Source organism: Pungitius pungitius, chromosome 3 (assembly GCF_949316345.1).
Source record: "Pungitius pungitius chromosome 3, fPunPun2.1, whole genome shotgun sequence".
Lineage (NCBI taxonomy): Eukaryota > Metazoa > Chordata > Actinopteri > Perciformes > Gasterosteidae > Pungitius > Pungitius pungitius.
Genome location: NC_084902.1, coordinates 212496 through 227955, shown reverse-complemented (window position 1 = coordinate 227955; position 15460 = coordinate 212496). Strand labels below are relative to the sequence as shown.

Below are 15460 nucleotides of genomic sequence, written 5' to 3'. Positions count from 1 at the left end.
GAGTGATGATATAATTTCAACACTCATAGTGTGACCCCAGTGGACGGATTAGGAACAGCAGCTACTTCTATAGAAACCCAATTTATGTCTTTATGTCGTTGTCACAGTAGAAAAGTCACCTAATCTGAGATGTATTTAAATGTATTTTTGGTAGTAATATTAGTGTAGTGCTAGTTTTAGTTGTACTTGTGGTACTGGTAGTACTAGTAGTAGAAGAACTAGTAGTAGTTTTAGTTTCAATAGCAGTAGAAGAATTAGTAGTAGTGTAGGCAGTACTACTAGTATTATGAGCTGTAGTAATAATGCCATTAGCCATAGTAATATTTGTAGAAACATTAGTATTTTTTCAGTTTTAATAACTCAGAAGAACAAGTAACAACAAAGTACAATTTTTATCAAATAAGCCGATGTACAACTTGTTATAGATGAGAACCATTATAAGACCAGTTTAAGGTCTACAGTGTGTTAGTGTTTAGTGTGAAGATGTGAAGGCTCTCTGTGGTCCTGATGTCATCACAGAGCTCCTTCCACCATCTAGGAGCAGGACAGCAAAGAGTGGAGATCTAGTCCAGTGTTTTGCTCTCAGTGAGGAACAAGCAGCTTGATGTTGGGATGGAGGGTTTCACCAGGTCCTGGATGGAGACTGGACCCCATCCATTCACAGCATGCTACGTGAGCACCAGTGATTTGAACTGGATGAGGCAGCCACTGGTAACCAGTGAAGAGAGGAGGAGTGGAGTAGTGTGGGAGAACTAAAGAAGGTTGAAGACCAGTGGAGCTGCTGCATTCTGGAGGAGCTGCAGAGGTGGAATGGAGCAGGGAGACCTGTCAGGAGACAGTTACAGTAGTCCAGGAGAGGACAAGAGCCTGAATCAGTACTTGCGCCTCCTTCTGAGTAAGAAGGGTCGTGTTCTCCTGATGTTGTAGAGCGTGGACCTACAGGATCGTGATGTCGATGTGATGTTGGGGGTCAGGTGTCACACCGAGGTTCCATCAGTCAGAGTGGACGTTAACACAGAGTGACCAAAGTTAACAGTCAGGTCCTGGGTGGGAGAGTCTTTTCTGGGGAAGTAGTTCAGTCTTGTGCAGGTTGATCTTCAGGTGATGAGTAGACATCCACTGAGAGTAGTAGTACTACAAAGTAGTATTAGTAATATTAGTAGTAGTAGTAGATAGTGATTGAGGCTTTTATTTTGAAATGATGGAATTGGGTGGCAGAATGCTTTTCCTTCAAACTAAGAAGTCATTAATTGATCAGGAAACAGGAATTGATTGCCAGACATGAAAGGAAAATTGACTTGGCGGTTAGTGCACGACAGACATTTAGACAAAAAATAAAATAAAATAAAATATAATGCCATATAAAAGATAATAGGCTTCATCACCAACATTATAGTAACAGTGTTACAAAGGGGGTTCAAAGGGGGGGGGGGTCATGTAAGGGAGGGGTGCAAAGGAGGTTCTGAAATGTCCTCTGTAAGAGACTGCACTAATCAATACAGAGCACCTGTGTTCACTAACGAGCTGAAAGGGCAGAGAGAGACCTTAAGGACACTAGGCTGCATCCTTGAGAACTCTAGGCTGCATCATTAAGGACACTAGGCTGCATTTCGATGGACACTAGACTGCATCCTTAAGGACACTAGGCTGCATCCTTAAGGACTCTAGGCTGCATTTCGATGGACACTAGGCTGCATCCTTAAGGACTCTAGGCTGCATTTCGATGGAGAAAGAGGAGAAACGTTGAGAACGTTGAGCTGACTAATTCAACATTTGATCGCCTTAGTTGAAGCACGTACGAGGCCTTGATTGGAAGAAAAAGAAAACAGATTTATATCCGTTAGCTTGCTGTTGGACAAACTAAAGCATTAATGCCCTGGCAGTATGGAATGCTGTTTTATTACAAATTAAATACATAAATACATAAATTAATGAAATATGCATTTGAAATCCATCGTGAAATAAATACATAAATATTAAATATATTTAATAATTTCATGGTACTTTTATTTCATAAGTACACATTTTTTTATGTGGCAGCTTTGGTTTTATGCTTTACATTGAGATTTAATACTAAAATGTAAAAGTGTTTGCATGAATAAAAGCTTGCAATACACTTCAGAATTCATTATAACATTTTACACAAGACAAATAATTTAATAGCATTTAAAAAAACACACATATGTACATATATAACAGCAGCACGATCGACTAAAATATATTAGGATATAAACACAGGACATTTGTTTGTAGTGTTGTACTTCTGTCTAACGCCTCGTTAGCTCCTTACTGGTAACTTACTACCAGCCCCCCCCTCCTGCTGATCAATGAGGGGGGGGGGGGGGGTCCTCTCCTCCACCACGAGTCCCACAGTGGAGATACGGGATCCAGGTGTTAGTGATGACGGGGGGGGGGGGGGGGGGGACTCATGGCTGAACATAACGCTATGATGGTGAAGGTGGGGTGATGGTCTTCTTCCTGAAGGGACGCCCACCTTCACTGCTCCTCCCACTCAGCTCCAATACACAACCATTAAAAAAGAAAATAAACAGGCTTTCCAACAGAATTTATTGCTAAGAAGCATCGTTTCAACAAAGAAATAATCATCCAAACACACATTTCCTTCCTTTGTTATGTTTACATCCTAAAGCGCATCTTTATATGAAGATAATCAACGACTAATACAGATTCATTATCCGTGTTGGGATTCAGATCCGACGTCACATCAGCTGAGCCGATAAGCGTTTGACACTCAGCAGTTTCTCTCACACACACACACACACACACACACACACACACACACACACACACACACACACACACACACACACACACACACACACACACACACACACACACACACACACACACACACACACACACACACACACACACACACACACACACACACACACACACACACACACACACACACACACACACACACACACACACACACACACACACACTAAAGACTTTGACATGTTGGTTTCGGAACCATTTAAAGCTCCCAGAAGAACAAGAGTAAACACCAGAGTCAACCTGTGTTTACGGAGAAGTCCACATGAAGAAAGGACAAGTCTCATTGGTCAGAGTTCAACAACAAGAGGTGCTCCATCATCAGCTCCATCAGGTCACATGTCAGACCACAGGATGGCCTTGCTGCCTTTCTCCACACTAGCCACGAATGCTCCGGAGGGCGACCAGGACACTGAGTTGATGGCAGAGCTGTAGAAAACAAGCGCTCCCCGAGTCACCATCAAACTCCTGCAGTAATCATTTCTAACTCATTGTTCATTCTGGTTCTTACTTGTGGTTCCGGTCTAGAGTTCGGTCCACTTTCCCTGTGAGGACATTCCAGATGTACAAAGCTCCATCAGCTGATCCTCCAGCCACGTAGCTGCCGTCGGGACTGTAAACAACAACAACAACAGCAGTTCAGCATGACCCGTCGGTTTAAATGTAGAACGCAGCCTCTTTTAAAAGCAGCTTCTCTGTGAAACACCTGCACAAGTGGAAACTTTAACAATAAATAGGGATCAGAGAATGAATTATGTTTTAACTCAACATTAACTATTTAAGGACTGATAATTCAGAAGAACTGTTGACTCACCTGAAGGTGACTCTCGTCCAATCAGCTCCACACTTGAACCCTTGAGCACTAAGAGAGACACAGCCATTAGCCAGGATCACGTGGGCCGTCCCGCGGGGCTCTGGCCCGGACTCACCTGAGCGTCTGCCTCACAGCGTTGGTGCGCAGGTCGATGATCTTCACCAGGTCGTCTCTGGAGCAGGTGAGCAGCTCCGTGCGGTCGTGGTTCAGGTCCAGAGACGTGACTCTTCCAAACAGCTCCAGCTCCTGGACGATGCTCTCTGCTCTAAAACATGAACACCTGTTATAGCAAAAGGTACCAAGCAAGTACCCAGAAAACAACAATAACTCACCTGATGTCCCAGAATCGAACCTTCTTATCAAAGTGTCCGCTCATGACGCACTGCTCCGTGCACACAATGTCGTTACAGCTGGAACCAGCAAACACCGTCTTCATACCTGTACAGGTGAGACGGCAGGTACTAACTCCGCAGACAAATAGAGCCCCCACATCACCTGTCCACGGTTGCTATGGTGACCTGTAGAAACGTACAGACTTTGCTGCGGAGGTCCCAGAGCTTCAGCGTGCGGTCGTAGCTCCCGGAGACGATGCGAGCGTTGTCCAATAGGAAGCGAGCTGCCAGCACCTTCCCACTGTGGCCCGTCAAGGTGTGCTGGAAACACACAGGTTCTACTGGATCAACAGGAAACTGAACCTCACACATCAAACCAGCTGTTACGGTCTCAGGAGAAGAGGGAGATCAGCACTCAGGCCCCACCTCCTCAGCCTCACACTCCACTCGCATTGGTTCTGTGGGATGTCAGTCAAAGAGTCTGTAGGGTCTCTGCACACACTCACACTGTGATGTCACATCCTGTCTGTCAGCAGCCCCCCAGAACATCACTGCAACACTAGAGCATGATGGGAGCACAGAGGGGCTGCTGGGAGCCAAAATGGCTGACGAGGGGGATCTGAGATTCAGACCTTTTACATGAACATCATGGACCAGAATACAAATGTCCACAGAGGACTGAGAAGACTCACTCGGAGTCTGTAGTCGTCTACAGTCCAGATCCGACTCGCAAAGTCATTGGAGGCCGCCAGCAGGTAGGAGCCCTAAAAACAAGACACAAACGACATCACTAAATGAGCATTTAGGAGACATCATCATCATCATGCTCCTCATCCATTGAACCTGGAATAAGTGAAGGAACTTACAGCGCTGTCGAACTCGATGCTGGTGATTCCAGCGTTGCTGCCGGTCAGAGCGCCTTTAGGTTCACAGCGACCTGAAGTCAGAGATGCAACACGCCTAAATCCAGGTTACCCCGGTAACCCCTCTGTAGGTATGTCACGATAACTACTTCTTGTAGTGCGATGAGTATTATTGTCAAGACCATTGTCTGCCACTGATTACATAATGACAATATAACAGCATAATAATACACTCAAAGAACGTGTGTGTATATAAATATAAATATTAGAACTGAAGACATGCATCCTAAATGAACCCGGCATCAGTCGGGTTTCCTCTGTTCTTAAATAAAGTCGACGTACCGGCTCGTTCACCTTATTGTTCTCCTCTCAACCGGCTTCAAGCCAAAATGTTCCCACACAACTGGCTGTAGAAAAATATCCCTTCATAACACTGGATTCATGCTGTGTGTGTGTGTGTGTGTTTGTAATGTATTGATTACCACAGTGAAGCTCACCTGCAACCACTTCCCACAGCTTCACCCTGCGGTCCATCCCTCCGGTTGCCAGGAGACGAGATCCAGGGCTGAACCTCACTGCGTTGACCTCGCCGTCGTGTGCCTCCTAAACGCACACATTAACACACACACACACACACGTTAACACACACACACTCTGAACCAATGAAAACAGCTTTCTTTTCTGGTTTTGGTCTCAGGTTGAAAACTGGAGATCATCTCCCTTCTTCTCCTCAGCCTCACACTCCACTCTGATTGGTTCTGTGGGATGTCGGTCACACGGAGCCTGTAGGGTCTTTGTACAGACTCCCACTGTGATGTCACATCCTGTCTGTCAGCAGCCCCTGGGACCACCATAGCACTACTGGAGCATGATGGGAGCACAGAGGGGCTGCTGGGAGCCAGAGGGCAGCAGGAGAAGCTTTGGGGTAATCAGACCTTTTACTGCTCATCATTGACCTCTGGTAACCCCATCCCAATGATGTCATCGTTTGGGTCTCCCAGACAAACCATCAGGTGCGACTCCACTGGTTACTTACGAACACGTGGAGAGCGGTTGAAGGGACTCGGACCTCCGCACACACTCCAGAGGGGGCGTCGGTGTTCTCAGGCGAAGAGCTGAAGGAGTTAGCAGGTCGACGCCTGAGGGGGGAGACCATCACAAACCAGTCAGACCAGTCCAACAACCACCAGTTACAAACCAGTCCACCGTACGGATCACCATCGGTCAGTGTTTCCCCTCCCATTACATGGGGGGGGGGGGGGGGGGGGCTCCCACGCCCACAAAGCGCACTTACACCCCCGCCCACAAAGACCAGTTTTTAACCCACACAAGTCGTTACCGTGGTTACCATGTGTTAGGATGGAGAGACAGGTAAGGTAAACTTTATTATTAACCGACGTTTCAGTTAAGAAACACAAATAAATTAAATATTCAGGTATCAAACTAAATTAAAATGAAGTCTTTCCTTTTTCAATGTGGAACAAAAAGTCAGAAGCACACGTTGCACTGGGACATTATTAAGATGAACACCATCAGCAACGTGTGGCCGGTGCTGCTGCCTGGAGTAAAAGGTCTAATGCAGGGGGGCCACAGCAGGGCGGGGGGGCCACAGCGGGGGGGGGGGGGGGATGGCAGGGGAAACACTTGTGGACTCAACATCTTTCTATAAACAATTATGGCAAAAATAATCACGTCCTTACAATCTTCACCGTGTGAAGACCAACATCCAATCAGAGGACACGCCCCCCCTCCGCCACTCAGACCGTGTTCCTCCAAAGTCAGTGATGTAAACACTACGTTATTATATTAAATAACAAAATCAAACCAGCTAGAGGTTAATACATAAAATAAATTACTCTGAATTAAGAAGCCAGCTGTCAATCAAGGAGCCAAAAGTGTGAACAGGTGTCTCTCTCACACACACACACACACACTCCTTCACCTGGAGAGCGGGGGGGCGAGTCCAGGCTTGACACACTCAGACTCGCTGCAGATAGACAGGCAGATAGACAGGTGGTGAATCACAACAGATCATTGGTCCAAAGTCTGGACCAATGATCTCTCAGCTACGTACCCAAAGATGTTGGAGATGGAGTCCAGCAGACCAGCAGGTGGAGGCTGGGAACTCTTCTTACTGCAGACACATGACAGGGGGGGGGTCATCTAGTCCACCAGGGGAACATCTCAACGTCTCACTATCATCAACACGTCGGGTTTATGAAACATGAATGTACAACTGTGTGGTTTAAAACTTTGGTAGTTCTGTATCTGTGGGGCCGGGCTGAAAGAGCCAGAAGCTGAAGTATGTCCATGTCCCTCAGGAGACAGGTGTCCATGTCCCTCAGATGTTAGAGGTACCCTTCAGGGTGAAGCAATGCAGGAACGGGTGGTTTCAACATTGGGCCGTTTGTCCTCCCAAGCCCACTGAGGGGCGCTGCGTACCGGCAAAAGAGCTCGGTAACACCAAAGCCCGGCTGAGACCGTGGACGAGTCCCAGAGGGCAACTACTTCCACAGGAAGGGAAGTGAAGGAGGAAGCACAGGGGGCCACAGCCGATGTACAGGTAAGTCCTTTTCTCAGTTACCGTTTCCTGTTGCTGTCACTGCTCCTTTTCTTCTTCCAATCACACACACACACACACACACACACACACACACACACACACACACACACACACACCACCCCCCCCCCCCCCCCCCCCCCCCAGTGGTAAGGCTGAAAAAAAAAAAAACAGTGACAGTCCATCCTGGTCTTCTACTGGTCTCACCTTGGAGTCCTGCTAAGCGCTCTCTTGGGAGACGTCTCTCCTCCCCCCTTCCCGCCATCCTCTGCCAGAACCTCTATGTCGTCGTCCCTGAGGAGAAACACAGTGAGTGATGACGTCACAGAGCAGCTGATGACATCACAGAGCAGGTGATGAGGTACTGACGGCTCGATGGGAAGTGGCTCCTTTGCTGCCTCGGCCAGTTCCTTCTGCAGCTTAGCCTGTCTACGCCTGTGAGAACAGTCAGAGGGTCAATCAGAAGCCCATCACAGGCCACCCCCTCCCCCCCGGGCGGGCTCACCTGCTGTCCTTCTCGTTCTCTGCGTTCAGCTTGTTGGCCTCCTGAGCCTTCTCAGCCATCCAGCGGGACACCAGCTCCTGGTTGTCTTCGCTTGTCTTCCTCAGCTTCTCCTCCAGAGCAGAGAAGGTGATCTGCAGGGCGTCGTACTCGTCTTTCAGGGTCTGGTTGGCCCGCTCCAGGTCCTGGAGGAGACCAGGAGGTCAGAGCACACCTCAACTACAGGTTCTCTTCTCTTCTTAGTGTAACAGTCGCTGCTATAAAAAGATCTAATTTTTGTATTAAAGACAAACAGAGCTACTGAGGAAAACGTTTCCTCTCCATGTAAGCTGCTCTCAGGTGAGGGCTTACCTGTAAGTAGCCCCTCAGCTCACGACAGTCTCCCTCCAGGCTGCTGATCTGCTGCTGGTACTCAGACATCCTGGTGAGGAAATCCAACACGGGGTCATCTGCTTGTGAGATGCTAAATGCTAGTGTGTGTGTGTGTGTGTGTGTGTGTGTGTGCGCTCACTTGGCCTCGTTGCTCTGGATCTCTTTGTCTTTCTGTTGAATCTGGTTGTTCAGTTCGATCACATTCTGAGCCAGCTGCAGGACAAAAAGACAACGTGCATCTTTCATGGACCCTGAAACTATTTTAGAAGAAAAAGTGTGTCGGCTGTGTTGATCAGTTAGTGGCAGGTCAGATTTACCAAGACGATGATTTACTAACATTCGATTCATTTATTTAACATAACGAGGTTTTTATGTTGTTGAACCAGTTCTGTAAACCAACGACGTATTTCTATGAGTAAATACATCAAACCTTTAATAATCCACGAGATGTCATCACTTCCAGGGGGACTCACCTCTCCTCGCTTCTTGTGCAGCTCTGTCAGCTCCTCCTGGTGTTTGATTCTCATCTGAGACATCTCCTGCTGCAGGACCTCACCGCGGTTAGGGTCTGCCCCCACGCTGAGGGGCAGCACATGGACACGTCAGGGGGGGAGGGGGGCAAAGGTCACAAGGACACAAAAAAAGTGGATGGGAAGTTAAGGACTCACCTTGAGTCGTGTCCTCTCTGGACGTCATACTTGTCCGGTTGGTATCTTTCTGATAAAACAGTCTGCAGGTCAGACTTCTCCAGCAGACGGTTATCTAAAGCCAATAAAAGACAGGTCATCACGATGCGTCTGCGTGATGCACAGAGACACCAGTGAGAGACGAGAGGAGAGACTCACACTGGAGGACAATCTCCTCAAAGCTCTGCCTCTGAACTCTGTCTCTGGCTTTCAGCTGATCCAAGATGTGTCTCTTCCATGAACACTCAGCACACCGCTCCGCCATGACACCCTGAGGGGTAAAGAACACACGGTTAGTAACTGTTGGGTCGTATACTCAATAACTTTAAAGTAGGTTTATTATCATTTACTAATAAACACATTCTTAAGCAGTGTCGCTCTCATGCGTCCTAATGTGTAGTTGTTGACCAATGCGTTCCAGACCAGAACTCTGGATGTGTAATAAGAATTAGTCCTTTTAACAATAGACAAACACATTGTTACTAATACATCTATTCAAACTATATCTGCATTTTGATATTTCTACAATATAGTAAAACCTGCATGGAAGCTGTATGCCGCCATGTAATCTGGTAAAAGTTGAATACAACGTGCAGAAAGTCAAGAGTTCTACGTGTAAACAAACATGACGTCAGGTTGTGGTTCGTGTTTACGTCAAAGTCTGAAAGCTAAACTTGGAGGAATCAGGCATTTTATCGGCACAAAGCATAATTCACAATACAAGGACGCCAGCGAATAGAATAGAATGAATAGATATGATCACATGTTTAGCTGCTGGTAGCTTCTCTCTGTTAGCATGTTGTTAAAGGGAACAACAACACGGCGAAGCTAACCAGCGAACATGCTAAAGCGCGATAATGTCTGTGAAAATGTAAACCATCTGGAGGATACAGAAGTCTGCTGCAAACCGAGGCACGAGCACTAAACCGGTAACGCTGAAGTGTTTGTTGGTCCCCGTGACTCGACATGTTAGCATGCTAGGTTAGCAACCATCTGAGCGTTTAACGGAAATTATAACGTACACATCTAACTTTGGCTCCTCGTTTCTTCTCCGGAAACCTCGGCGTGTGTCTCGCGGTGTTGTGTGTTACACGGCCCGCGTCCTCTTCTTAACCGACATCTGCTTCCTCAGCTGCCTCCATCCAGATCAGCGCCATTTTGGCTCCTAGGCATGCTTCCTGGATCGTCGCATCGAGTATGACGTCGTATTTAAATGTGAGTGGAATTTCCAACTAACGTCTATTTCTAACCACTATTCATTGACTTCTGTGGAAAACGTCACAGGGTCAAAGAAAGATCCATGAGTTATAAAAGGACAACCGCGGTGTTCAGGGGATCCGACATCCACACACTAAGTTACGTAATTATGACGCGACGGTAGGCGCACGCTAGTGACGTCAGTGTGCGCGGTGAAGCTAAAATGTCTCTGAGGATGGACTACAAAGAAGTGCATCTTAGATGCCTTCATGTTGTTACAGTGTTGAGTCGTGCAGGCGGAACTAACAACCAGGTTCCAAGTGTAATTTTATTTACAAGGTTGCAACATAAATTAGTTCTGCTAACGGTTACTTCTACATGTATAAGTATACATCTGCGTCTCAGTCACGGCCGAACTATACGTCACTATTTAAATAATACCTTTGACGAGAATGTCCAGTAATTCCACAAAAGAAAGCAGAGAAGCTGGAAGTAACTCCGATGGAGTTAAATCAACTGTTGAGGCAACATCTTGTCACTAGAGAACGTGTTGTTCCTAGAGTCTTAATAATCCTAATAATAATAATCTCAATATTTTGTTGTGTGGTACTCTCTATTTGAACATGCATAAATATTCACATTCTTTTTTAAATGCAGTCCTACTTTTATTTAGTTAATTGAGAGAACATTATGTCTATTTGCACTCACACATGTTCAGTTCTTTGTTAAAAATTGTTAAATAATGTGAAAAGTTTTAGAATCATACTGAATTCATTTGATTTGCTAGTTTTGTGTTCCTCACTTTATTCACACTTCGTAGTCACATTAAGATCCTACGGACCTGTGCTTCTAGAGATGTTCTCTAACTGGACCTCTTCACATTTTAGTTGAAGAGCTCTGCTCTATTGTGTTTTTTGGATCTAAAGTCAAAATAGCCTCATTTATTTGTACACATGGACCCCCCCAATGTCTAAACCAGTGTTTCTCAACTGGTGGGTCGCGACCGGGCCTTTGCATGTTTAAAAAAAAAAATGTGATTTTATTTTGAAGGTTTTTTCCAGCTCGTCCGTCCATGTTTTCAGTCAATTAGAACGCGGAAGCCCCCCCCCCTCCCCCCGTTGACCGATCGATTTGGGTCGCGGATTGTCATAAAGGGGTGATGGTGGGTGCCGGAGCCAAACCAGTTGAGAACCACTGATCTAAACCATGGTTACGCCCTTGGTTCAATGTGTGTCGATTTGAACATCATACACTTAAAGTAGTAAAGTTTTATTGAGATATTACAGTACAGAGTTAACAGCTGAGACCTTTAGTTGAAATACACGGCAGAAAGATTAAACATTCTCTCAGAATCATTGATAAATGACAATGACACATTGATATGAAACTAATATTTGCATGTAACAAGAGTCCCAACGTTTAACACATGAAGTCATCTGTAATAGTCAATAAATGAATTTTCCATGACCTGTGTGACCTTCAGGGTCCACCACGTCGCATCATGGGACACACACTAATTAAAAACACATTCTTGATTACTTATTTAATTGATTAACCCATAAAATCTAAAAAGTGATATCAATCTACCTTAAGTCACCAGAGTCAAAGTCATACCTTCATTGTACTGATTTATACAGAAAAACAAAGTAATTCATGATTACTAAAAGAACACAGACATTATAAAATCTCTAATTACTTCAAATGAAGGTTTAATGTAATCATTATTTAATTTCCTGTTTCATTGAATCAACCTTCAAGCTACAGAAGTAAAGTTAGCTGCTAAACAGTTCTGTGTGGGTCGGAAGATGGAACCCGCGAGTTATTGATAGCGAACAGGTTCTATTTGGGGCTCTCTGGGATGGACAGAGACTCCAGAGAGGACTGATCATCTGCTTCTGGGAGCAGCTCCTCCTTATCACTGCAGGGACAGTCACATATCACCATTACTTCAATCAATACCCCCATCAATCAATCATACATACATCAATTATTACCTTAATCCATCAATACATTACTACATCTATTATCACCTTGATCAGCCAATCAATACCTCTATCAATCATTCTATGAATGACCCATGACTCAATCAATAAATCCCTACATCAATCAATCGAACAACCATTTAAATCACCTCTCCCCCTCGGACAAAGGAACCTTTGAGGGGTCCCACATCACATGTATGAAGAGAATGGGAAAATAAATATGAATAATAATCAATAATACCTGATGGAAGATGGCTGTCGAGTCAGACGGTGACGTCTCATCGTTATGACAACGAGCGTTACCAGCATCAGAGCAGAGACGGTTGCTAGGGTAACGAAAAGGAAGACACCTGGAGCAGATGTTAGAGGGGTCAGAATCGGGACGTCATCATAGTACATAAGACACAGTATTCAGATTTCATTAGTACTAGGCCGCCATGATCTTAGTACTCACAGTACTCTGGTTTCTGAACAAAAGGCAAAAACCAACCTGCTGTCCAACGGTCACGAACTTTTCCACGATGGTCAAAGGAACCTTGATGTAGAACACACATCATTATATAGAAAGAAGATATGGTATTCTATATATATATACATACATCCACACTCACAGTACCCCTCACAGTACTCTGGCCCGTGAAAGCGGATGCTGGGTCCTCACCTTCCCCCGAGCAGCGGCTCACGCACTCCTCCATGGTGCTGTAGCGGTTCTGGTTCCCTCCACAGCCTCCGTAGATGAAGGAGCGGCAGGTGGCAGCTTTCACGTCGTAGTAGAACATGGGGAAGGCGGCTCGGCAGAGACCGGGGTCAGAGGTCACCATGCAACCCTCTTCAGATAAAACACCAGTCATTTAATGAATGTTACAGAATCCATTTTCTCAGTTTGCTGGTTTTGTTTCATTTACAATTAGCAGTCAGAATAGAATCTGGGTAGATTTCTTTTACCTCTGTATTCTGACGACATGTCGTCATCATCAGCAACAACTTTCTCGGAGGACGGAAGAACTCTGACTGCGGAAAGAGAGACACGTTCCCTTCAGTTGACCCTGTTTTCCCCGTTAGACCCTCATCACATGAATGTCACCCAGTGGAAAAATAGCCCTGGTCACCATGAAGCTACGTCTAAATCATTTTGTTGTGATGAGAGAACATGTTTTCATTAAAAACACCACAAAAACAAAAATATTGCACAAAAATGTGAAAAAAACACATTTGTACTACAAGATTTGTAGTAAATGCTACTGATTTTATTATTAGTTATAATGTATCTATGGTTGAAACGCACTTATTTTAAGTCGCTTTGGATAAAAGCATCAGTTAAACGACATGTAACAACATTGTTAATCCTTATTGTGAGGAATCATTAACATGTATTCACACATTATTTTCTTACTGTTATGGGTGAGCACGGGTCAGTTACCCACGGTTACAGGGGCACACAGGTGTGTTGCTCACCTGCACATGTTGCCATGCACCTTTCCTTGCTGTTGTAGTTGTTCTTGTTGCCTTTGCAGCCTCCATAGATAAATGATTGACAGGTACCGGTCTCACTGTTGTAGTACCAATGCTGGAAGGCTGCTCTGCAAGGACCCACCTCAGGCTCCGCCCCACAGTGCTCTGATAGGTCAAAAACACTATTTCACTAACACACCTGGTTCTGTTAGATTATGACTTTAGGATGAGTCTTCTAAATAGTACATGTACTCCTTTCACTTGAAAATAATGAATGCATCTTTTATTCCTTTACACTAAGGGGGGGGGGGGGGGCAGAGACACAATAAAGAATGTGTGTATGTGGCCTAACATACCAGTGAAGTCTGAGGCAGACATTTCTGTTGGAGAGAAGAAGAAATGAGTCACAAAACACTACACTGAGCATTGTTACTGACACACACACACACACACACACCCCCACACACCCACACACACACACACACACACCTTTCTCCTCACGGCTCTTTGCACGGTCAGCTTCCTGAGAAACACCTGGACAGACAAAATCAGAAATATCTTGTAATCAGAAGTATTTCTCACTGTACTCACAGTTACTACTACCTGTACTAGAGCCACTATCGTCAGTACTAGAGTTACTACTGCCAGTTCGTGCATCAGTTACTAGACTAAATTCTTTATTATCACGATATAATATCTATTGCCATCACGATTATGCTATTGCTATAGCTGCTTTAATACCAATAAATGATCCTTTAATATAATACTTGAATTAATGAAGCTACAATATAAAGCTACAGTTAATGATTCAGCTCCATCAAATGATCCTTAAATATAAAACTGCAATCAATGATCCTTCAACTTAAAGCTCCAATTAATGATGCTTCAATATAAAGCTCAATTAATAACCTTTCAATGTAAAGCTCCATCAAATGATCATTCGATATGAAGCTCTAATGAATTGTCTGGCAGGGATCTGGCAGGAGGAGTTGTTGAGGAAACATTCTAAACTTCTAAGAAGTGGAGCGACCGGTCAGACCACAGAGCCGCATTCCGCAGTCACCTGACCGGTGGATCTAATGATGTCAGAGGAACGCACCTCATATTCAACATATTCGTTTAACCTTTTATTCAGCATTTAATGCAGGTCGTACCATCCAGTGGAATTTGATATTTCAGCAGCACCAACAACATTCACTCACTAATTAATTATTTGATTTTTTTCTAAATTGGAGTCTGAAGTCTTGAGTGCCAAGTTAAAGCACACGTGTATACACCAATGAATCAATAATCACACATATCGATCATCTTACTGTCGCTCCTGGGGTTCCACGGGACCATCAGCGGGACCGCGCGCAGCCCCTCCCCGCCTCGCGCCTGCTTCCGACCGGACTCGCGCGTGCCGTTCTTGCGATAAACCTTGGACTGAGTTGCGGGCTCAAGGACACACACGTCCTGGTCCAGGACCAGACACTTGACCAGGATGCATTGGGGTTTCCCGTCTGCTGGGAACCGGACCAAGGCCATGTCGCAGTCCGGCTCGGAGCAGCACTTAGACCGGCAGGACTCCGGGTCCGAGACCTCCGAGATCTTGTTCACGTCGATCATAAAGCCGTCTATGACGCTCAGATCCTGATCCGGAACAACGGACTGGTCCCAGTCACAGCCCAGAACTACACCGGTCCCGACGAGAACCCAGACCAGGAGTATAGACCGAGCCATCGTGTTTTGAGGTGAAACTTAAACTCGTAAAGATCAGGGTGGCTCGGCTCCGCGTGCACTTCCTCGTTTGGTGGCTTTTTGTTGTCGCAGGTAGATTTACCTAAAAGGACAGGTGAGGTAATCGAAGCCACGCCCACAACCTGCGTCATTGTCATTTGTTTATAACATTCAGTCCAACG

General features: G+C 45.4%; 2 protein-coding genes and 2 non-coding genes across 6 annotated transcripts; all 4 read right to left on the bottom strand.

Moving 5' to 3' along the window:
• Positions 1–2551: 2551 nt before the first annotated feature.
• Positions 2552–10290, bottom strand: atg16l1 (ATG16 autophagy related 16-like 1 (S. cerevisiae)). Of its 3 annotated transcripts, XM_037474072.2 has the most exons (21): positions 9951–10290; positions 9088–9199; positions 8911–9004; positions 8716–8821; positions 8382–8455; positions 8222–8291; positions 7874–8055; positions 7738–7803; positions 7576–7662; positions 6883–6942; positions 6751–6795; positions 5845–5947; positions 5306–5411; positions 4812–4882; positions 4638–4709; positions 4146–4266; positions 3946–4051; positions 3729–3878; positions 3614–3661; positions 3311–3412; positions 2552–3228 (listed from the first exon to the last, which is right to left on the bottom strand). In XM_037474072.2, the coding sequence occupies exons 2-21, from the start codon at positions 9191–9193 to the stop codon at positions 3135–3137; spliced, it is 1863 nt and encodes a 620-aa protein (XP_037329969.1). In that variant the 5' UTR covers positions 9194–9199; positions 9951–10290; the 3' UTR covers positions 2552–3134. The 3 variants fall into 3 exon arrangements, with proteins under 3 accessions (XP_037329969.1, XP_037329979.1, XP_037329987.1); XM_037474082.2 differs by lacking the exon at positions 6751–6795; XM_037474090.2 differs by lacking the exons at positions 6751–6795; positions 6883–6942.
• On the bottom strand, positions 4333–4600 carry LOC119223604 (small Cajal body-specific RNA 6). Its single transcript, XR_005120961.1, has one exon. It is a non-coding gene; the product is annotated as a small Cajal body-specific RNA 6 (non-coding RNA).
• Positions 5498–5765, bottom strand: LOC119223597 (small Cajal body-specific RNA 6). Its single transcript, XR_005120960.1, has one exon. It is a non-coding gene; the product is annotated as a small Cajal body-specific RNA 6 (non-coding RNA).
• Positions 10291–11378: 1088 nt separating the features above from the next.
• Positions 11379–15373, bottom strand: LOC119219235 (kunitz-type protease inhibitor 2-like). The gene is made up of 9 exons (XM_037474290.2): positions 14873–15373; positions 14049–14093; positions 13916–13939; positions 13563–13724; positions 13053–13118; positions 12769–12936; positions 12598–12642; positions 12349–12457; positions 11379–12043 (listed from the first exon to the last, which is right to left on the bottom strand). Exons 1-9 carry the CDS (start codon positions 15279–15281, stop codon positions 11965–11967), a joined length of 1107 nt encoding a protein of 368 aa, XP_037330187.1. The 5' UTR covers positions 15282–15373; the 3' UTR covers positions 11379–11964.
• Positions 15374–15460: the final 87 nt, after the last annotated feature.